The sequence below is a fragment of the Bactrocera neohumeralis genome, chromosome 5 (assembly GCF_024586455.1).
Source record: "Bactrocera neohumeralis isolate Rockhampton chromosome 5, APGP_CSIRO_Bneo_wtdbg2-racon-allhic-juicebox.fasta_v2, whole genome shotgun sequence".
In the NCBI taxonomy this organism is placed as follows: domain Eukaryota; kingdom Metazoa; phylum Arthropoda; class Insecta; order Diptera; family Tephritidae; genus Bactrocera; species Bactrocera neohumeralis.
The window spans coordinates 55860233-55883494 of NC_065922.1; the positions used below are offsets into that span (position 1 = coordinate 55860233).

The 23262-nt window shown below is 37.4% G+C and overlaps 1 protein-coding gene across 1 annotated transcript in view; it reads right to left on the bottom strand.

Annotated features, from left to right (window-relative positions):
- Positions 1–2384: 2384 nt before the first annotated feature.
- LOC126757913 (lachesin) overlaps positions 2385–23262 on the bottom strand; it is a 93168-nt gene continuing 72290 nt past the window's right edge. Inside the window, exons 7-9 of the mRNA XM_050471839.1 lie at positions 10788–10907; positions 4064–4234; positions 2385–3712 (exon numbers count right to left, since the gene is read on the bottom strand). Coding sequence (XP_050327796.1) covers positions 2976–3712; positions 4064–4234; positions 10788–10907 — 1028 coding nt within the window. The 3' untranslated portion in view covers positions 2385–2975. The remainder of the gene's footprint in view (positions 3713–4063; positions 4235–10787; positions 10908–23262) is intronic.

Below are 23262 nucleotides of genomic sequence, written 5' to 3' on the forward strand. Positions count from 1 at the left end.
CTGTAACCCAGGTTCATCACTTTAGCATCCAATATCATCTTAATATTTCTAGTACTTTTCATTTCTGAAATCTCTAATCGACAATAAACTATCACCATAATGTGAGTGTTCTCAATTCGGAGCGTAAATTTAATCTGGGAACGAAACGTGAGCTTGCGAATATGACGTCGAAACTGTCCAACCATCTAGCGAATGGCACTCAAAACATAAGCTGAAACCGAAAATCTACGGCCAAGTCGGAGAAAAGTGAAGGCTTTCTGTGATTACAGTGGTGTAGTTTCTCATGAATACGCTTCATAGGGTCAAACGGTCAATGGGGGTACTACTTAACAACCGGATTTGAGGGCAGAAAATTTGTTGATTTCCCATTTTTTCACATTCCCAAATATTTTTTTTAATTTTTTGTTTTGGCAGTCCAGGTACAATTTGGTGAAGGTGAGTGCTGACGTATTAAGGATATTATAATAAAAACTCAAAAAAATTTGCAATAGAAATTCGGTATGAAAATTAAATTTCATCACGATTTAATCGAGAGGATTAACATTAAATTAACATAATACTAAATTAACTTACTGAACATGCTACGAAATGCCGAACAATTCAGAAAACACCTGTTAAGCTTTGTTTCTCTGCTAACAACAGTGTCTAAGTAAAAGTAAATATGATAAATGTTCTCCCCAATAAATTATTATATTTTTCTATTAGGTGGCTTTCTGATTCGCCCAATCAGTTGTTGCCAACAACTATTACTGGGTACCTGTTTTCTTTCAGAATTGCACACAATTTTGTTGTTCAAGCCATACACTCACGTTTTATTTGAGAGATTAGGTAAGTCTTAATAAAAAAAGTGTGGATGACGAAGGAGCATGCGACGCGGCAGCGGAACTTACAACATCTATACAGTCGGATCGAAAATGACTAATGGAGTGAGAGCCTTCAAGCTACCGGAATATTGCAGTATTTTCTAGGCGGAAGTCTTTGCAGTCAGGAAAGCGGCTGATTTAACTAAAAAATAAGATAAAATAAAACCAGGAAGGTAGTAGAATATTATGTTTCAGGACACAAAGAAATTCCGGGAAACGAAATAGATCCGTCTGGCTACCGAATCTGTACAGGAAATATGTATGTCACTAAAAACGACGCACTAGTCCGCTCAGCGGCAGCGCCCAGGATGATGGGGATAAAACTATGCATACAGTGAGGTCGGAGGAGAGAGTGGAAAGATAATTTCATTATCAGCAAGAATGCGCCATGCCAAGCTGCTTCTTTGAGGGTTCAACCTCGCAAACTCTCCTCCTTGTCGCGCTCTATATAGCGAACTGCAGGCTCAGGAAGCACTTGTCCAACATGGGCATAATCTTGCGCAACTGCCGGTTCTGCAACATGGAACAGGTAACCACAGAACACCTGATTCTAGATTGCTTAGCAATTTGCCAAAACTAAAGGCCCCAGGTTCCATCTACGTGGACAGGGATCACATCACCGTAGTCGCGTCCAGCAGGGTTCTGGAATTGTTTAGGATGCTGGATCCTGATGACCATATGTGATATAGGGGAGGACACAATAAACCGTGGGTCGCAGTGCAAAACCTCAATTTTTATTATCTATCTATCTAAAACAATACACATGAAGTTTCCAAAATGGCTGACCGCAGGATCAGAATGCGTGTTTTAAGGACGAAGACGCGCTATCTACTGACACGGTCTTGAAAGGATTGAAGAATGGTTGTTAGCCTATTGGATTGGCACAACCTATTAACATTGTATGCGAGCCGGTTGGGCATAAATAACGACGATAAAAGAAGAAATTGTCAGGAAGTAGGAATGAGAAAGACGCTAAAACAGCTCTCTGCTTCTATCCAGCCTTATCCAGAACTCGGCTTATCTACGAGCTTCGCAAGTCTCTCTTAAGCTTCGCAAAAAGCGTTGACATACTGCACGGCATAAACTTCAGGTTGTAATAAGCTTAACCTCCATCTGACATCATAAAGAACCAGTAGGTCTATAAAAGGTGCGAAAGCTGGCCAGTATAAGCTAATCTAACCACCTAACCAAATCTAAATTCAGTTACATGACTACATATGACTTGTAATTGGGATTTTTAAGCCAAAAAATTATACCAAGCAAGTATATGATAATATATATATAAATTAACACTACACTTATTTTACATCGATACTAATATTTACAAACCTAAAAATTTACTATATACTTTTCTCCGATTAGCTTAATCATTACATGATTGTTTGCCTTACTCACTAGCTTAAATAATTATAGTGAGAGTTATATAACTCCAACTATAGTCAATGGTTATACATATGTAATATAAACTAGCATGTATGTATATAAACTAGTAGTATATAAACTGGTATGTACAAAATCCTATTTTATTACATAACCTTATTTTCTTACTTTTCGCCTTTATAACATTTAACTTTTGCCAACTTCAATTTCTAGATAACTTATTTAACAGCTTAACATTTTTGTGGCTTTCTCAATTTCACAATAATATTTGATATAGCGAATGAAAAATCGGTTATTAACTGACTCTGTTCCTCCTTTTTTTGTTTCGTAAATTTCAATTTTCAATTAGACTAGTATTTTATAGTAATGCGTTTTAGGATTTTTTATGAATATATGTATGTATGTCTCTCATTATTTGATTTCATTCAATTTAAGTTTTTTTTAGATTTTTATATTTTATATTTTCATACTAACCTGTCTCTAAATTCAGTTTGAACGCAACACAACGCAATGTAAAATTCAACTGGTAACCGCAACAGGAGACGCCACATCCGACTTCGACATTTTCGACACATTGACAGCATCCGCCGAGCATTGTCGCACTTCTGCGTCGCACACAACGCGCGCCGCGTTGCCCATCTCCTCTGCATGGTTAGCGCTGTCGCGCGATTTTGCTGGTGCACCGGCACGCCGCGCTGGAGCCACGCATTGGCATTTAACGACAACCGCGTATTATAATAAATGCCAGCAGAACGAAGTGATTAAACTGGGAACGAGCAAGGCAAGCAACGCTTGCTGCCACTGGCCACGCCAAAAGTAATAGCTGCTGTCCAGCTGCTCCTGCCACCACCACCACACCCATGACCAAAGTGACGCCAAGCACCCATGTTGTGTAGCTGTGGTGGGCGCTGTCAGCTCCTTATTGTCCGTAGTGTTGTGTACATGCGTTGCGCCGCTGCCGCCAAATGTGTCAGTAGCGCCGCGTTGAAATGTAGGCTCGCGCGTTATGCCACCAAAAAGAGTTACCGCGAAACCGCTAGCAATGCTGAGGCCGCCACTGCTGGCGCCCAAGTTACCGAAGTCCAGATTGCCTATGCCGCCGACACTACCACCTATGCCACCAGCGCCGCCAGCTGAGTTGTGGTGATGATGGCGACCATCAGAGGCACCACCACCACCATTGCCACCACCAATTGGGGCACCACTGCCACCGCCCATGCCAGCGCCGGACATGGCCGGTCTATGTGTCGGCTGTTTCTGTCCGTTGGCGTAATAGATGTTCGGCGTTAATGGTGGCAAGGGCAATTCGCTGTCATCGAAATCCTCGGCTGAGCCGTACAGGTCCTCGTCGTCTGGCTGATATGTGACTTTGACTTGTTTCATTTTCAGTACGTCATTGGTGTCCGCGTCGTTGTTGCCGCCAATGCCGTGCTTGCCAGCTGGGTTTTTACGATTCGGACCGGGTATTTCTGCGGTGAGACAAAATATGTATATAAAATAAAAGTGTAAATAAATGCTACGAAATGATAGAGCAATGCAAAACAAAAAAAAAACCAACGCGGTAAGGAAAGTAAATAAAGCCGCGCACATGTTAAACCGAGATCTCGGTCCAGCTATCGCGCACCATTTTATGGCCATCAGTGTTGGCAGCAAATTGCTCAACCTAATTGAAATAAAGCTGAAGACACAGGCAAAAAGTGCAAAGAAATGAAATAATAATAATAAAAAGCCAATAAAGCTGCGCTACATGTTGAGAAACTAACTGTTAATGCTCACAGGCAGCGCGTAAAAACAACGAGTAATGTGTATTTTAAACTCACCATAAAGTCTTATGCTGCTGTCCACCTCACCAAGCGAGTTCTTCGCTATGCAGCGGTAAGAGCCGACGTCGTCTTTTTGGAATTTACGCACAATCATTGTCATCTTCGTTTCGTAAAGGGATTTAGAGGATTCCTGTACATGATACTTTAGCGAGGACACAATCATTTCACCTGTTGATGAGAAAGGCAAATTAATAACCTTGTTCTTGGTTTCATTTGTTTTACATATAAAAACTCATTTACAATTTAAGCCTGCTTATCAAAATAACAGTACTTTGCATGTAATTTGGTTACCAAGTATTTGTAAAAAAGTCTCGAGCAAATCGTAGTTGGGGATTAACGAGTGCTTAAAGAGTATTAGCAACAGTGGTAAGTCAAGAAGATTTGCTCGTCTGATCTGGCTATGAAAAAAGTGGAGTTTTGTAAAGGTGTGTGTAATACTTCGTTTTGCTGGACTAAAGTATTACATTTTACTATTGTAAAATTATAAACAGTCTTTCGGCTGAATTAGGCTGAGAATACTGTCAAATTATTATGAGAGATTCATTCGTTCTTCTTCTTTATTGGCGTTTACAACAGCGCTCCAGTTGTTCTTCCTTTTCATTGTTTGGCGCTGATTGGATATTCCAAGTGTAGCTAGGTCCCTCTCCAACTGGTCTTTCCAAAGATGTGGAGGTCTTTCTCTTCTTCTGCTTTTCCCGGCGGGTACTGCTTCGAATACTCTCACAGCTGTACACACATTGATTTATTACGCTGATCATTTATATATATATTTTAAAGGATGTCCGACATTTTTTGGCTCTATGAAGGCGATATAAATGATTATACTCGTGGAAACGCCTTTCAAGCGCAGATAGCTTTCATAAAATCTACTGTTCAGCGCAGCCACCTTTAGAGTGGTACCTATCCGATAGTAGAGTAGCAATATTTGCCTTGTGATCGCTGACTGTGCGCTCAAGACCGGTTTGGGTGTCTGGCCACAGCGATATTGTAGGAAACATTAAGGCTGATGAGATTGCTAGTACTTCAGCTCAAGAACTACGGAATGAGAACGGAGAGGAGCAGTAAGATTGAACATATTATCGAATGTCTTCTCCATCAGGTGTTTGGAAGAAAATGAAGTTGAAACATCTCAACACTTCCTTCTCGATTATCCCCCTGTTGCCAGAAGAAAGCTAAAACACCGCGTATCTTATTCACTTTGTTGATAGTTAATATCCAACTGACAAAAAAGGACTGTATATAACAGTTTTAGTGTGATACCTCCGCCATAACCTAACCTTAATTTATGGGTCCTATATGATTCGACAAAGCTATGAGCGTAAGTTCGAGGAACGAATCCGGAAAGGAGTCAAATGATCAATTTGAATAGAAAGTCATGAGAAACGGTCATAATACGGATGCTATTTCTAATGCACTCAAACCCTATTGGCAAACAGTCAATAAATTCAGTAAAAAAAATTATTATAAAATACACAAGAACGTGTTCGATACCCAAAATATCCACCAAAATCATTCGAACGGACTCGTGAGAGATGTCGAGCTCTCTTGCCATCTCTCTAACGATTGTCACTGTAAGCCTTTCCCAACATTCACAACGATCTCGCACACGAAATTTGGTTAGAAATACAAATTTTGAGACAAATTCTTTGTTCAATATTTTTATCTCTTGTAAAAATCGCAACGCACTACCGAGGTGTACCGACAAACTGGTTGACAGATCGTGCTCATATTTGGCATAGTAATTAAGGACAGTCCTACCAACTTGAAAAATACATTATATTGAATAAATTAAATTTAAATAACAATTTCCGGGTGCTATTTTGTCTCAATGAATGCTATTATGTTTTCTTATGTCCAAAAGTTATATGTTTTCAAAAATATTTCCAGTTTATATCATCATTTTAGAATCATAAACTATTCAATTGATCATGGAATGATCTATATAAAAGTTGTTATGCATGAGGCAAAGAAGGTTTCTGAGTTCATACGACCAATTTTCGACACAAGAAAAATTTAATAAAATTTCTTAAAAGAATTGAATATTTGTGTAATGTCTTTTCTACAAATTTATTTTAGTTGATGGTGTTGCAACATGCGCAGGATACAGCTAGTATATCATAAATATAAATCTGCCAATAATTCTTATTATTACAATTGTTATTTCAATTTGATTGATCTGTCAAAACCATTCCAAATTTTAAGCTGATTAAACTTAATTTCACAAGCTTAATTAACAAGCTTTTGCTATGGGTTGACTCGGTGATTCATTAGTATTATAGTCAATTATACGTATGTTCCTGAAGGCCTTCTTAAGGGGCTATACCAGTGCGACACTTTCAAAAAAAAATTTTTTTATTTGCTTTTTCGATTGCTTATATTTCCATTAATATCCTGTGAAATCGGGAAGATCGTATCTTGAATAGTTTTTGGATGGCAGCGTTCTAAAAACGACCGCTCGCAGGTGCAAACAACATTTTTCAAAATTGCAGGCGTCATAACTCAACGAAAAATTGAATAAATTTACTATACAATGACCCGCGATCTTTTTGATTGGTTGAAAATTGTCAATTTGGCGTTAAAAAAACGTCAATTTTTTACCTAAAAAACAAATTTTTTCCAAAATTACGCCATTTTGTTAATTTTTGATATTTTTCAAAGATATGTCATTGTATAGGAAATATCTTTAAGTTTAATAAACTTTTCAAATTTTTTTGTTTCAGCTACTCATTCGGCCGGAATCATGCCAGCAGTTGGGGCACTGTTTTTTTTTGGTACCTCCGAAGACAGCCCATAACTCCGTTATTTTTCAACATTCTGGTAAAAAAAAAATCTTAATATATAGCTGAAAATATACCTTTAAAAGAAGTACGAAATATTCAATTGCTTACTTTCTCTTAAAAAAGTTCACGAATATCGCCTAATTTTTTATGCGTCACACTGGTATAGCCCTTAAATTCCAATATATTCCTGAATATCCATTTTAGAATATTTTTTCTAACGGCAAATAACTCGTCATTAACGTGAATCAGCAATTTCAGATATGTTGTAAGGAACTCACAAGCCATTCGGTTGGTGCTTCTTCTATTTCATCAGATAACTTATAGACTTTTCCAGAAAGAGCACAAAAAAAACTCCAGCCATGTTATAAGCGACAAAATTATTCGTAATTAATATCGTCTTAAAACTATCAAATAACATTTTTTAAGTGCTTATATTTTAATTCCTATTCAAAATTTAATTAAATTTCCAACAATAGAACCTCACATCCACTTTCCCAATTCCAGCAATGAAAATATTGGATTCTAAGTAGACAATATTATATGTGATATACGTACGTGCGTACTAAATTTAGCAACACATTGTTAAATAAAATAAATAAACATTATTTACTTGTAATAACATGTCTTACTCGTTTAAACAATAACAACAGTAAGTACTCTACTTGGAAGACGTCCCATCGTGTGGAGAAAGTATTTATATGAAACACTTTGTCAATATTGTAACATTTGCTTGTTTTCTTGCTGCTGCCTTCATTCTATTTAGTTTTCATTAGAAAAGCATTAACCTCTACTTATTTGTATATAAATAATATAGTTGGTTATATACAAACATTCATTTGTATATGTTGAGTTAAAAGTTATACATCATGTCTTCCAAAGCAAAATGATTTCATTCATCTCACTTTAGTTTAGAAATCGTGAATAGAATTTTGGAGATAATATTCGATAGTGGTGCAGAGAGATGGCGTAAAGTCAATGAGACTAAAAATATATTAGTATGAGTTGTTATACAAGGTGCTTTCCAAAGTAAACTGGACCTTTTGAATCTAGCACCCCCTGGTGGCGACAGAATCTGCTATCTTTATCGATTGTCCAGTAAGAATTTTATGACATTTCATCGATTGGAAATGAAGTTATTGCGTTTTAAATGTCAGTATGTTTGTGTTATCGGTGCGAAAATGAGCTTCGAACAAAGAGCCAACATCAAATTTGGTTTTAAAATGAGTAAAACTTTTACCGAAACGTTTCAATTGATGTAACAAGTTTATGCCGATGAAGCCTATCCTGTAGCAGAGAGTACGAGTGGTTTCAACGTTTTCAAAGTATTCGTGAGGACATAAATGACGCTCAACATGTGGACCATTCAAAATCCGTGATCACCGGAAATTACATCGAAACTGTGCGTGATTTCATCAAAAATCAGCCGAAATCATTATTGAAATTCATGTAAATGGAATTGAACATCTCCAAACCATCGATTTATTGCATGTTGACCGCACATTTGGGCTTACGAAAGGTGTGTGCACGGTTTTTTCCGCACAAATTGACTGACGACCAAAAATTGCTCAGAATCCAACAATCGAAGGACATCATTAAATAGGTTTATTTGACCAAAAATCACATTTTAACCATTAACCACATCCCGTATTCAGCTAATATGGTACCGTGCGACTTCTGCCTTTTCGGAAAAATGGTTTTGCCCATGAAAGGAAAGCGATATGCAGACGTAGAGGCCATTCAAAAGGCTTGCACTAGCATACTGGCGGCCATACCGGCCATCGAGCTAAAACACCATGCAAAAAGCTGTATTGAAGCAGAAGGAGACTATTTGGAAAAAAATAAATTGATTTTGTCGAAAAAACCATTTTTACTGCTTTTTTAAAGTCCTTTTTACTTTGGAACTCTCCTTGTAATAGTCAATTTACATCGTGATTCAAAGAGTTTTACTAATAAACTGGCGACCAGTTAGTGTTCCGCAGTCATCTTGTGGTCTGATCAACTTCTGTGGGAGCTTGGTAAGCGATGGTCAACAATTAGCGAAGTGCGGTTTAAGGCCCTTCTGGATCGTAGTATTATAAATAGAGAGAGATTTAGTAAGCTCCCGTCCTCAACAAGGCGTAAGAGGTATATAACCGAGCAGTGTCCAATGAACGTATCTATAAAATAAATGTTTTCCCTCCCGGATGCGGATGCAAGTTCCGAAATTTGTTGAAAGATGACGAGATGGAATTGCTCTGTATTTCTATCTTGACGGTGGTACTTCAGTGAACTAAGCTTAAGATCGATATATGAGGGCTAAAACCTGAAAGCCCTTTTAGCATAACAGAAGCTTGTCTTTAACCCCTCAAATTTCGAACTAACTAGCAATAATTTTCTTATATATTATTTATGAAATAGTGGGGAAAAAACTTAGCTAAAACCAACCAATAAATAATAGAAGTGGACCTTGGAAGGTAAAATTATTGATTAGTAAAACAATTGAAGATTTGTAATTAAAAAAATATTCAAATTACTATATTACGATATTACTTGAAATTCTTCCAATAGATGACTCTGGGTTATACTGAAAAATTTTATTTCTATAAAAATGAATGAAATTTTATTAAGCGAAAGGTTAAGTAAGGTTGGGTTAGGTTAAGGGTTAGTTAGTCAGGTAGGTCCATGAGCCACGCATAGACTAGTTTTGACCCTTTGCGATACCAGATGGAGTTGAGTTACTATGTACATAGGTCCATAAAGAGCAGTCATCCTTTAGAATGTGATGCTAGACAAGTGCACAAGATATGATCTGTCAGCCACATTCTGCGAGCGAGTGTCGCCACCAGACAGTGATCAGTTATTATTCCTATCATGTTCCTACAGTCTCCTTTATCGAGTGCCGAGGAGTTTTGAGACCTTCCGGTCTACAGTTTCGCACATGACTTTTGTAGTTTTGGATCCACGTAGCTCGCTGCATCGGGTTTTCATTTTCTTGACCATGCTTCTATAAACAAGGCATGAGCTACCCATTGTTTATATCATTTTCGAGTGTTAGCCGTACACCATTCTTGGTAATCGCGTCCACTATTTCATTGCCCTTGATGCCTTTGTGACCTGGCACCCAGTAGAAGTGAAGTTTCTGACATCTGACAACACTTTCCACTGCTGCCCTGCTTCCCAAGACACTTCTGGCCGATATGCGATACGAGGTTACTGCCTTGATTGCTGCTTGGCTGTCTATGTAGACGTCGTCTCTGGAATTGCCTGCAGGTGCATTAGAGGCCAGCTCCGCATGTTCCGCAATAGCAAAGACCTCAGCTTGAAATATACTGCAGTGGTCCGGCAACTTAAAAGGCTGCCTTATGACTAACTCTAGACAGTATATCCACGCACCAACGGCATCCTCCATTTTCGTGCCATTTGTATAAATGTTTAGAGTGTTGCGTAGACGAAAGGTACTTGCTAATGATAATTATTATTGAAAATACACTAAAATCGGTACTCAGTTATGAACTCAAATGAACTTTTACTACATTTTACAGTTATATACCTACAGAGGTAACCGTTGCCGCAAAACTCATACCAACACTATATTCGGAATCGTTCAGCCAACTGCCTATATGACCCTTGGTCAGTTCAACACTCGTTTGTTATTTGACCTTAGCTCGGTTCAATAGTTGACTTTATAGCCATTAACTGTTTAATTGGGCCAGTACTAATGTGCGTACCGACATAGGCACATTTGTATGCATGCATGTGGCAGTGTCATTATGTAAGGGCAGCATGTGTACGAAATGTCTATAAAATGCAAAAATAATGACTCACCATTACCCACTGTGTGTGCCAGCAGCCTAGTAGCCAAATGCCACACACAGCATATCCAGTAAGCCACACTACATTCCCATACAAACGCAAACACACACACATACATTTATTACAGTAGAGTGTTCTAACAAACTTACCAGTGTCCTTAATCCAGTAGTTAATTGATTTTGGTGAGGCCTCGACGTGACACTCGATCTGCACATCAGTGCCAAGCGGTGCGCCAACTAATTGATTCGGTACTTGAATGACAGGATGAACTGCAAAGACAAAGACCATAAATCAAAAAGAATGCCAACAAAGTGTTAGTCTATGTGGTGGTGGTGGGGCAGCAGCAGCAGTAGCAAATTACCTACAATGTGCATGTAGTTGGTGTATTTTCATGTTGCTGCCGGTACCGGTGCTGGTGGTGATGGTAGTGGTGTTGGTGATGTTGTTAGTGTTGGTACGAGCAACATATGTGGTTAGGTCAATTAAGGGGTACTTGACTGCTGTAATTTTATGGTAATTTTTAAAGTTTGGCGCTTGAGTTTGGCAAATGAATTCATGTGAGCAACTAACATATTTATGTGCTCACAAAGTATGTCGCCTTTGAGGATAAATTTGTGGTTTGTGTAGAGAAAAAAGTCTCTGTGAGTAATGGCTACCAACGATCGTTTTAAAAGTGTGTCACATTTGACTATGTCATGGAGCATAGAGCATTTAGTGAGTCTATTTTTTCTAAATTTTGGCAACGCTATGATAAATACCATTCCATGAATATTTAATGTGGAAAATTTCCGTTTACTCGTATTGTTGCTATAATCTGTTGATTTAGAGTTTTACTCATATTTTAACGTAAGACTTCCTCAACCGTCAATTTTGTTCAATTTTCTAATGTAAATATCAACGACCTTCTGAAGAAAGTTAGAGCAAAAGTAATATAAATCAAAATATTATCCAAAAAATTATCTCAAAATTAACCAGCTTGGATTGTCTTCCTTGCTGGAATCAATCTAAATCAAAATGTGTTCGAATTTCTTGGAATACCATATATGTATATATTGGGATCTTGAGAACCAGCTTGTTTATAGTCCTTTGGAAAAATTCTATTTGTTTTGCCTTAAGTACTAAAGACCTAGTAGATAATCCCAGTTGTGTCCAAAACTTGATTACGAAATCTCATTGGAATGAGCTATCAGTTAAATAACCGGTTAATTACCCAACAGCACTACCAGAGATTTCTGCTAAGGTTTCCATGAGTTTTTTAAGGCTCGATTGACAATTCTAACCGAAAGTTATGTGTACCTAAATTCTTAAGAATTGTACGGTATCTATGTGTTATTTTTCATTTAATGTCTTGGAGTTTCGGTGACTTGCTGGGCTGCTTCGGTGCTTTTACATTAAATTTGTGTTACTTTTGTGACAGAACAATCGAAAGAAAATACAGCTGACAAACCTTGTTCTTTTTATCGATATTAACTAACTAACTAAGACAAAGCTATTGCCTTCTGCTGTTTTAGTGGTCACTGCTTGTCGTTCGGCTTACTATATACTCTCTGACTTGCATCTATGTTCTTTCCTTCTTTGTTCTTTTAGGCATAACTCTTTGCCACTGGCCGTTCTTTTCGTTTTGTGGTCTCACTGTTTCTCGAGGCTTCATCGGACTTGTCGCGCGCGCCTCTGGGGTCGTGACGTGTTTGCTAAAATGTCCCCGTATTTTCTCGTTTTCTGCGACGAGTCAGTTTCTACGGTAACCCTTGATTACGTCGAAGAGTTCAACTAGCTGTATCGCTCTGTCCTTAACGTCTATGCTGGCGTTCTTTTGTTTGCCATCGCCGTCTTCATAATTTGCACGATACTCTTGCATTTTTCTAAGGATTCCTCTTCTGCCCGTCTCATTTGAAGAATATATTTATGTTTCGATGTTAATTTTAGAGGTCTTTCTGTGGTAACAACTGGGGTGCTCTTTCCTTCTCTTTGTATTGTTGGTGGTGCTTGTGTATCTACGGAAGACGGTCCTGTATTCCTCGTCTTGGTCATTTCATTTCATTTTTCGTTTTAATGTTCTGTCTGTTGTTCCTTCTGCTGGGGTTTTTGTTGTTGTTGGGTTCTAATGGGTCTCCGCTTCTCCGCACGTTGTAACAGTTGCCTTTTATGAACCCCGTAGTTATTTATGCAAACATACAACACAAGTTCTTATGGGAGCTTATGTTCAGAGCCAGGTTCGGGCACGTATCAGGATCTCGTCTCAACTGAACCTGTACGGCCAAAAAAATTATGGCGACGTGCATTGAACGTACTTGACGACCTGCCAGGGTTTTAAGATGTCACTCCTACCTACTGTGGTGATAGAATACTGCCCTCACCAGCCCTTTGGTTTTCAGTACTCTATAATCAAAATCTAACTGGCCTCGATTCTGATGTGCGCTTGACCAGGGTTTTCTTGGACGACTGTGCACTTTTAGTGCTGCTCGTTGTAGTTTTCTCTCATCACTTTGTTGCCTTCCACTCGTTAACTATAGATACTGGGGTCCACATATTCGGTAACTAGTTGGTTGGATTAGGGCAATTTTTGATCACAAAGTGGCATACTCTAACAGCATTATTCGTGTATAGTTTTATCCCTTTATATTAATTGTACGTACCGGAAGCTGAACGAATCAAATGGAATTTAAAATTGTGTTACTTGGGAAGTGAACGTGGTTGTAGTCCGATTTCGCCTAGTTTGTTATATAGGCATGTCAGAAGAATGGTTTGCACCAAATTCGTTCACAATCAGTAGGGCAGGTCCCGAGATATGAGATTTCACCTAAAAGTGGGCGCGGCCACGTTAATCGTCTCTGGGGTATTTAGTTATTGATTCAATGTGAGTACAGGCCGCGCCTACTTTTTCAAAAATTTTTGCCCACATATGCAGTCCTCCATGCCAAATTACAGTTCTATATCCTATTTCAGTGCTTACTTATTGTAATTTATAATTTTTCGACTGATAGTTCCAATTATTTTCCTATACAACGTTTTGCATTCGCATAGAAAATGTTCTATAGGCTGGTATTTCTTCTGGTCATTGTGTGGTGTTCACAGTCTGCTGGCATATTTTCCAATTAGACTGTGGGCTGTTAGCGCTCCTCCTAGAGTTTTTATGTCATTCATTATGATTTTATTAGACGACATGTGTGGTTCATGTTCCATTCATCCCAAGTTTGTGTGCTGGCTGAGCAAGTTAGGGATTGACTCCATAGAGACTCAGCTATATCTATGTATAACATGTTTGTCAAATTAATATTATTAGTTAGAAGCTTATAAGTTCCCTATTTTTCGGAGTCTAATTGTTAGGTTGTGTTTGCTCTGGAAAAACATCTGCTTCGTAGTTACTAGTAATATTACTTTGTCCTGCAACATAACCACACTCTAAGTCTGTTGATTTTCATATTATCAAATTCAAAGGCCATAGACCATGGCCATGAAACCATATGAATATAAGGAATAAGCACGGTGTTTAAAACAAGATATCTATTTCAATACGATTTATAAGTATACAGTTAAAAAAAAGTTCCTAAAATGTGATTACGGAAATCTGTCATATATGATTTAACGAAATCAGTGATAAGATTTAAGATGTAAACATGTATTTCTGTAGCATTCTTTCCAATATATAAACAGAAACGATGTTCCGAAGCCATTACTAGCGAACGAAACCATAAACAGAGTTGATTTGATTTTATTCTAAAGGAATTCATTATTCAAATGCATAATAAAACAGATCCATTCATATGTCAGCTATTTCAAAAAGAGGCAAGTGGGATCAGCCGAAGTGTTTAGTTTTAGTTGCGCCTATGGTCCATTACATTTTTGGCGTAGATAATAATACATTAGTTGAATGAAAGCGTGTTTAAAGGGAGTTTCATTTTCAAAAAGCTGCAATCTTGTACCTAAACATTCATGGTCTGGGAATCAATGGAATGAGAAGACCATTGCTTTGAATATATCAATAACTTTAATGCTTTTTGGAACTCGGAGAAACTACTACAATACTCTTGTAAATTCTTTAGGTGGAGCTAGAGGTCAGAGAATTTTCAAAATTAAATAATAATTTGTTTAAATTATCAAAATATTGCTACACTTCAAACATGATCTAAGTTGCAGATACGATTCTCTTTAAGTAGCCCAATCAATCATACGAAAGTTTCAGCATTTTCAAATACGTTTTGCTTTTCCTCGCCCAAAAGGTGCTAGAACGAAGCATGCTTGCCTCATGCTGCTGTGCTGTAAATCAACATTCAATGGTGCAACATGCAACACCTATTGATTAGGAAAACTTTACGTGCTTCTAGGCAAATCACGAAGTGACCAGAGACAACATTTAAAGTTGCTAACTAACTCACATGCAAATAGTCGGAGCGGTGGTGAAGTGAGTGAAGGCAGCACTTTTTGTATCTAAATCGATTGCGGCGCTCTGCATCTACCGAACTGCCGAATTGTGTGGTTTTGTTGGACATTTTAGCAATTGCAACAACAACAAACCTGTGTTGAAAGGGCAAATCAGCAATGGTCTGGTATGCTAGCAAACTGATACACTTATACAAATGCTAAAATCAAGAACAAATAGTAACAAATAACAACAAAAGCAAGAAAAACATTAAAAATCAGTTCATCAATTTGCGCTTGAGTTCGAGTTCAGTTCAAAAGGTATTGAAGTCAATGCAATTTGGAAAATATTTTGTTGTGAAATGCTGTAGTGAAGCAGAAACCACAGAGCAACCGAAGCGAGTGACATTTTGTTATTATTCCAATGAAGAATGGCCACAGTATTGCACATATGTGTAGGTGCACTCACACATAGCTATAAATTTATGTATGTGCACGGGTGTGTTTCTAAGCAAAGGCGTTGGATAGTAAAGTGATGTGTGGTGGGCCGTTCAATAAGCAACAGCAATCAAAGCGAGTTGAAAGTTGCATGAAATTCGCAGAAGAAGAATCTGCAAAGACCATTCAGACAGCATACGAAGCTTATCACAACAAATATGTTCATACATGAGCAACTGTAGCTTTTATACTCTTCATATATATGTTCAATATATGTTGATGGACTTTGTAAAAGAACTCAGAGTTTTTGCATAAATGTGAGTTCTTGGAAATTTCATACATACTTCAGTTTTCTTTGATGGAATAAAAAAAATCATATTTCTTGCGTTAAATAAATCTTTATATAAAATAATCAACATTATGAAAAATTTGAAATTTTTTTCAATTTGTTTCATAATTGCTTTCTTGTTAGAACAATGATCAAAAAAGATAGAGGCCTATAAGAAAGTTCCGTTATACGAAATTTGAAGGTTTACTATGTAAATGCGAATGTATTCACGCGAAAGTTTTCAATACGGGCAAATAAAACTCTTTATTGACCGTTTGTTCTTCCGGAATAAATTCATGGAGCACCAAACCACGAATATCGAAAAGAACTCGTTTCATACCCAAAATATCCACCAAAATCATTCGAACGGACTCGTGAGAAATGTCGAGCTCTCTTGCCCTTTCTCTAACTCTTGCCTGAAGAGGTCGTCCAGAACGAGGCATGTCTTAACGATCTCTCGACCGCCTTTGAAAGCTTTATACCCCTCGTAAGCTTGTGTTTTTAATAAAACTGAATCACCGTAAGAATTTTTCAAAATCCACAACGAGCAAAAATTCCATCACTGCCTTATATACTAACCCGTTACAAATTTTGTGAATATCTATTGTCAAATAAAAAAGTTTTCCATACAAAAACTGGATTTCGATGGGTCAGTTTATATGGAAGATACGTACATGCTATAGTGATCCGATATCGGCGGTTGCAACAAATGAACAGCTTCTGGGGGAGAACAGGGCGTTTGCAAAATCTGCAACTTTTCGTGCGCTTTTGCCATTTTATAGTCGTATTAATCGTCCACCTGTGCTCGTTATTCGTCGAATTGTTGAAAATTTCGAGAGGACATATTCTTTACACAATTCTCTAGTGCCATTAAGACAAATAACTGCTAGAAGTAAAGAAAATATTGCTTCCGTTCAGGCAAGTGAGGCTGAACACCACACAAACCATTCTCAACAATTGGGATTGTCTCAAACCACAACACTGCTGATTTTGAGAAAGGATTTGGATCCATATGTAATTCATATAAAATTGTTCTCACTCAAGAACTGAAGCCATTGAATTTGCTGATTTGCGGTAAATAAACGAAAATGTCGATTCTGGTGCGAAAAATGCACAAATTATTCATGAATAACCGTTACATTTTTGGTTTAATGAAATCATCGATGCCACGAAAAGGAGGAATGACTGGCACGCTGTTGTAAACTCGGCTATAACCGCGTAAACGGTGTCAAGAAGAAGAAGGAATCATCGATCCGTTCTTCTTCGAAACGCGGCTGACGATGTCGTTACTGTCAATGGATAGCTATATAGATCGAAGGTAACCAACTTTTCATGACCGCAATTTAAAAAAGTTGATCTTGACAGCATCTGGTTTCAACAAAATGGAGCTACGTGCCACACAGCACGTCCAACAACCGAATTATTGCGAGAAATGTTTGGAGATTCCATTATTTAAAAAAATTGTGACATTGAATGTCCTTCAAGAAGTTGTGATTTAACATCATTCTTGGTCTTGGGGTTATTTGAAGACATCATTAAAGTTAAAGTATTTGGAGTTATTGGTCTTTAGCAATAAACCAGACTCTCTCCAAGCTTAAGAAGTCAATATTAATAATAATGCTATTCATGAAAATCGACTTGATTTAGTGGAAAAAGTAATCGAAAATTGGGTTCATTAAATGCGTTCCTGCAAAAGATGTCGTGGAGGCCATTTGATTGATTTTTTTCAGAACTTAATTCAATATTGATTATATCGATTGTGCTTTATACTAAATAAAAAACATTTGAATTTCTCCAACAATTAGTTTGTTTTTTTTTAATGAAATCATATCACTCTTATTGGAAAACTTTGTACATGTAGATACATTTATATGGCTAAATCGACTCAAATATGTTTAAGCGCCTTCAAAATGGGCTCCTGCACCAATACAAACATGTCAAGGTCTAACTCAATTTACTATACAGTTTTATAAGACTCGGCTGTGACGGCCTTCAGAGGCTTTTGGTTTCATCGACGTCTGTTCATTTGAGGAAAACTATTTGTACAGTTCCGATGTCATATTCGTAAACACATGTCTCGTTATCTATAATGATGCATTTTAGGAACGTAGGGTCCTCAGCTATGTTGGCAAGCATCTCTTTTGTAACCTCTACAACGACATCGTTTGTGCAAAAAAATCCGATTCCTTGGAACGAATCATAGACATATATATCGTCTCAGCTCTTTACGTTGTACATCTCTATATGAATAGATATTATATATCTATTCTATATATATCACTTCGCGACAAACTTAATATCCTTTTATTATAAATGGAGTCTTGAAAAATGTTAAGGATATACAAAACGTCGCCAACTTTGCTCAAAATATAAGCCAAGCATAAAAAACGGCGGAAGCCGAATTATAATTATTTAGGAATATTTCAAATTTGGCTGGAAGCCTCAACATTTTTAATCCTCGACTATTGTTTTTTGTTTTCAAAATTTTGTATACAAACATTGTAGGTTTCGATAGTTAGATTGCTGCAAGTATTGTTAAATACTCTTAAATTTTGATCAAGTTAAGTATTCTTTTCACTTGCTTTCAAAAGCGACCATTGTAATATTTTTATGCCATATATCATATAATTTATTAAAACTCGTCAAATTTCATCTAGGTGTTTTTTCTTTCAGGTTTAAAACTAAATATGACTGATGCTCTAGGCAGTATAACACTTTTCCAGAATATCTTTAGCAAGGGTAACACTCCTTGGTATTCATACCACAAACTCAGGTTAGTCAAATTTTTATTTAATTATAAATTTTGTTTCCATGTTGGAACATGAATAAATACATTATGACAAAAAAGCATCCGGAAATTGTAATTAAATTCGCCGGGTAAATGATGTTTCAAAAAATGTATTTCACTAAGTTGATCCTTAATTAATACCTCAAATATAAGCGTGATCTGCCAACTAGTTTGTTTACAGCAGCTGCTTAAGTCGGTACAAAGCTGTAGTGCGTTGCGGTTTTTACAATGGATAAAAATATTAGAAAGAATTTGTCACAAATTTTGTATTTCTTACCGAAATTCGAGTGAAGAATCGTTGCGAATGTTGGAAAAGGCTTATAGTGATTCAGTTTTATCAAAAACACAAGCCTACGCATGGTACAAAGCCTTCAAAGACGGTCCAGAGATACAAGTAGTTGAAGATATGCTTCGCTCCGGACGACCTTTGATCACTTCAAGTGATGAAAATATTAAAAAAGTGAATGATAAGTTGCTTGAAAACCGTCAGGCAAGTGGTAGAGACATGGTAAATGAGCTCGACATCTCTAGCGAGCCCGTTCGGATGATTTTTGTGTATACAGTGCTTTGAGCAAAGAGTATTTACTTCCGGCATCCACTTATACATATTTTTATATACCTATTCAATAACCTAACGGCTGTTCTTCTTCTTTTCTGGCTTGTATCAAAAAGGTGAAAATATTGGTGATTGTAATCATTAAAGTTTGGTTCTTCAGACCGTACAACATCTTCCCTCAAACAGAGAGCAGAATTGTGCTTTTGAGGAAAAAGAAGTACTCTGAAAATATTTTCTATGCTATCAAAATTCATTATATGAACCACGTAGATCTTATGAACTAACCCATGGTCGATGCTGTTGCGTGAATCCCTTTACCAAATTTTATAAACGGTTTCGAGAGTTTGTCAGGAAACATGTTATTAACCTTCAGCTTCTAAATTTTGGCGAAATTTTCCACATTAGTGAACCCATTCGACTCGTCTTGAAATGTTTTGATCTATGTACATAAAGATAAATTTGATCTAAATAACAACATTTATACCCCATGCAACATGTTGCGAGAGTACAAAAGCATTGCAATATCATTTTTTGTGCTAGCAACAAGAAAAAAATTGCAACAATTCTAAGGCCATGCAAGGAGATTAGGAGGAGAGATAAAAACTTTCGAAATTGTGGTCAGCCACACTCGCCAGGGCAAAGTCAAAATGACAGTTGATTGCAAACCAACACAGATATACATGCATGTGCATATGCTGCATGCAACATGAGTATACACAATTAATGTGAAACTTGTGCATATACAAGCATGCATGGGCACTTCAGCTATTAGTGCTGAGCTTTTGTGTAGATGTCTCAATTTTTGGACAAGTTTTGTACGCGTACGTATGCTGCTGTATGTATGTATGCTGCTGTTTGTGTGTGCATTTTCACATTGATTTGCAGATTTTGAGATTTTAATTGATTTTCGCACAAGAATGCGTGCCACTTGCGGCTGAAAAGTGGCAGTTGACGATATTGCAGCAGGCGAAACGTGTCTCCAAAGGTGTACAGATAATACATGCAACTTGCAACATATATACATACATACGTGCATATATGCTATTAGGTGATAATCTATTGAAGTCGATTTAATTGAAATTCCAAAGGCAGCAATTCTCAAAAGCTATTTTAAATTTAAAATTGGATTTGCTTCGGTAGTTTTCAGAATATTACAAATATGTTGACATACATTCACAAGAAATTGCATGCCTTTATTGTTAGTAGAAACAAAGCAGCCAACAGTGTTGCATGTCGTGTATAACTTTCTGCTTTGCAACCTTGATGAAAAGGAAATGCTCTTAATTCAAAAGTGTAAAAATTTTAAATCAAATTAACACACGCATTCAAAAGAAAATACTGCAAAAGTTTAGTAGGCGTGAAAGCATAAATATTTGCGGTTAGCTTGACACTAAATGCAGGGTGAGCCATATGCGGCAAACGCAATTTAACAAATAAAATAGATTTATTAAAAATTATTTTTAATTTAAATTTTAAGCTTGGATAGAATGCTCCGCCTGTTGTTCCACTGCAAGATTATGCAGCACGAACTCATGTCTGAATATTGAATATATACTATTTTTTTTGAATCCAAGCTATACTCGATCATTAACAAGAGATTGGTTGGGATGAAGCGCATATTTCAAGGAACCTGTGAAAGTCAGTTTAAAGATTGAATAACTTGATCAAATGTGACCAACACTGCAAAAGACATGCAAAGTAGTTATAAACTTTTTCCAAAAATTTAAAAAAAATACAGTAATAACGTAACATCTGATCTAAATTTGGCACGGGCCGACAAAATGAAACTGCACTTTCACGTATTTTAATACAAATCTGTATAATCGCCTTCAAAACAGGCTCCTGAACTAATACAAACATGTCAAGGCTTGAATCAATTTACCATACACCTTTGTAAGCCTGGGCTGGGATGGCCCTTAGTGACTTCAGTACCTTTAGCGATTTTTTTTTTTTTCGGTTTCGGCTAATTTTTTCCATTCACTAGATTGTTGTATAGTTTGGACGTCATAATCATAAACTTACGTCTCGTCACCAGTAGTGATGAGTTTGACGAATGAATTGTGACATCTTCTTTTTTATTGACGTAGACACCGCGAACGCGGTTATATCCGAGTTTACGACAGCGCGAGTCGTTCTTCCTTTTCGCTGTTTGGCGCCACTAGGAAATTCCAGGTGAAGCCAGGTCCTTTTCCACCTGACCTTTTCTACGGAGGGGAGGACTTCATCTTCCTCTGCTACCCCGACGGGTATGGCGTCGAGAGCTCCCAGAGCTGGAGTATTTTCATCCATTCGGAGGACATGACCTATGCAACGTAGCCGCTGTCTCTTAATTTGCTGAACTATGTGAATGCCGTCGTATATCTCTTACAGCTCACCGTTCCATCGAATGCGGCATTCGCGGTTGCCAATGCGAAACGAACCATAAACCTTCTGCAGAAACTTTGTCTCAAAAACTCGTAACGTAAGCAGGACGAGAATAATGAGTAACTTATAGAGTTTGGTCTTTGTTCGTCGAGAGAAGACTTTACTTCTCAATTGCCTACTCAGGCCGAAGTAGCACCTGTTGGAGCTATTCTGCGTTGAATTCCGAGGCTGACAATATTGTTGGTGTTAATGATGGTTTCAAGATTGATGAAATTATCTTCGACTTTGAAGTTATCAATATCATCTGTGACGAGAGCGCCAAGTCGCGAGACGACAGTTTGTTTGGGCAGGAGATATTTCGTCTTGTCCTCGTTCATTACCAAACATATTTGCTTCGCTTTCTTTTCCAGTCTGTAGAAAGCAGAATTAACGTCGCAGTTGTTATGGCCAATGATATCGATGTTATCGGCGTACGCCAGCAGCTGTACGAAGATAGTATCTTCTCTATTTATTGCTGCAGCTCGAATTATTTTCTCCAGGAGTGGATTGAAGAAGTCGCACAATAAGGAATCGCTTTGTCTGAAACGTCGTTTGGTATCGAACTTCTTGGAGAGGTCCTTCCCGATCCTGATGAAGCGTTTGGTATCAGTTTTCGCAGCCGTTTTAGCGGGGATACTTATCCGAGGCTGTTGTTTCCTTTTCATTAGTAGAGATTTTTACGTGACGGGTCCGAAACCCAGCGCTCAACAATGAGGAAGGGATGTTTCGCCTTCTTACTTTAGCAGAGGATACTTGATCTAAGAACGGAAGTCTTGATCTGCTTGAGCCATATGTAAAAGAATCATTTCTGGCTACTCCCAAGCGAATGGCGGTCAGAGAACTTTCCTCACTTGTGTAAAATTCTATACATGACTCCATCCGTTTTGTGTTTTTTTTTGGTTTCGGTTAATTTTTTCCATTCGCTGGATTGTTGGACAGTTTGTTTGCATTCATAAACTCATGTCTCGTTACCAGTAGTAATGAGTTTGCTAAATGTAGGGACCTCAGTTATTTTGTCCAGCATCTCTTTTGCGACCTCTATTCGACATCATTTTTGCAACAAAAAAAATGTTTGATTCTTTGGAGCGAATTTAGCATTCACACGATTTACTCGTATAACTTAAACATTAACTAAAATATGTTGAGTCGATCTACGAGATACCTTGGGATCTTCTGCTATTTCTCTGATGGCAGCATTAACGACTTTCGCCGAATGCTTTGTGCCACTCAAATTTTTGTTTTCGTGGTAAGGCAAGCTCCCAAAAACTTTTGCAAACCGTCGATCACTTTTCAATATTATATATAATTATAATCAGCAAAAATCGACCAAAACCATAAAAAAGCAAAAAGGTCAGGTCTTTATAATGGCATTCTTCAGAACTACTATCAGCTTCTAAGCTTTAAATATCTTTCAAATAACACTAGTACAAGATGCTAGAATTAGTACAAGAGGCGGAATTTAATGTCAATGAAACGATTGGCCGAAATTCTCTTTTCAGCTTACTTTTAACTCATCAACGCTATAATCGATGACCAAGAATATAATCGTATAACCCTTATGCTTGACCTAAAAATAAACGAGTTCTTAATTATCTGGTGGACTGACTCTTAGATCCATTTCGCAAAAGGGAGTTGTACTATTTTTTAGTTGTCGTACGATTTTTTCGTTAGACATGGCATTTTAACAGACACAAGTTTCGATATTTTCAGCAAACTTTTCGAAAACGAATTATGGGATAAAATTAAGAATAA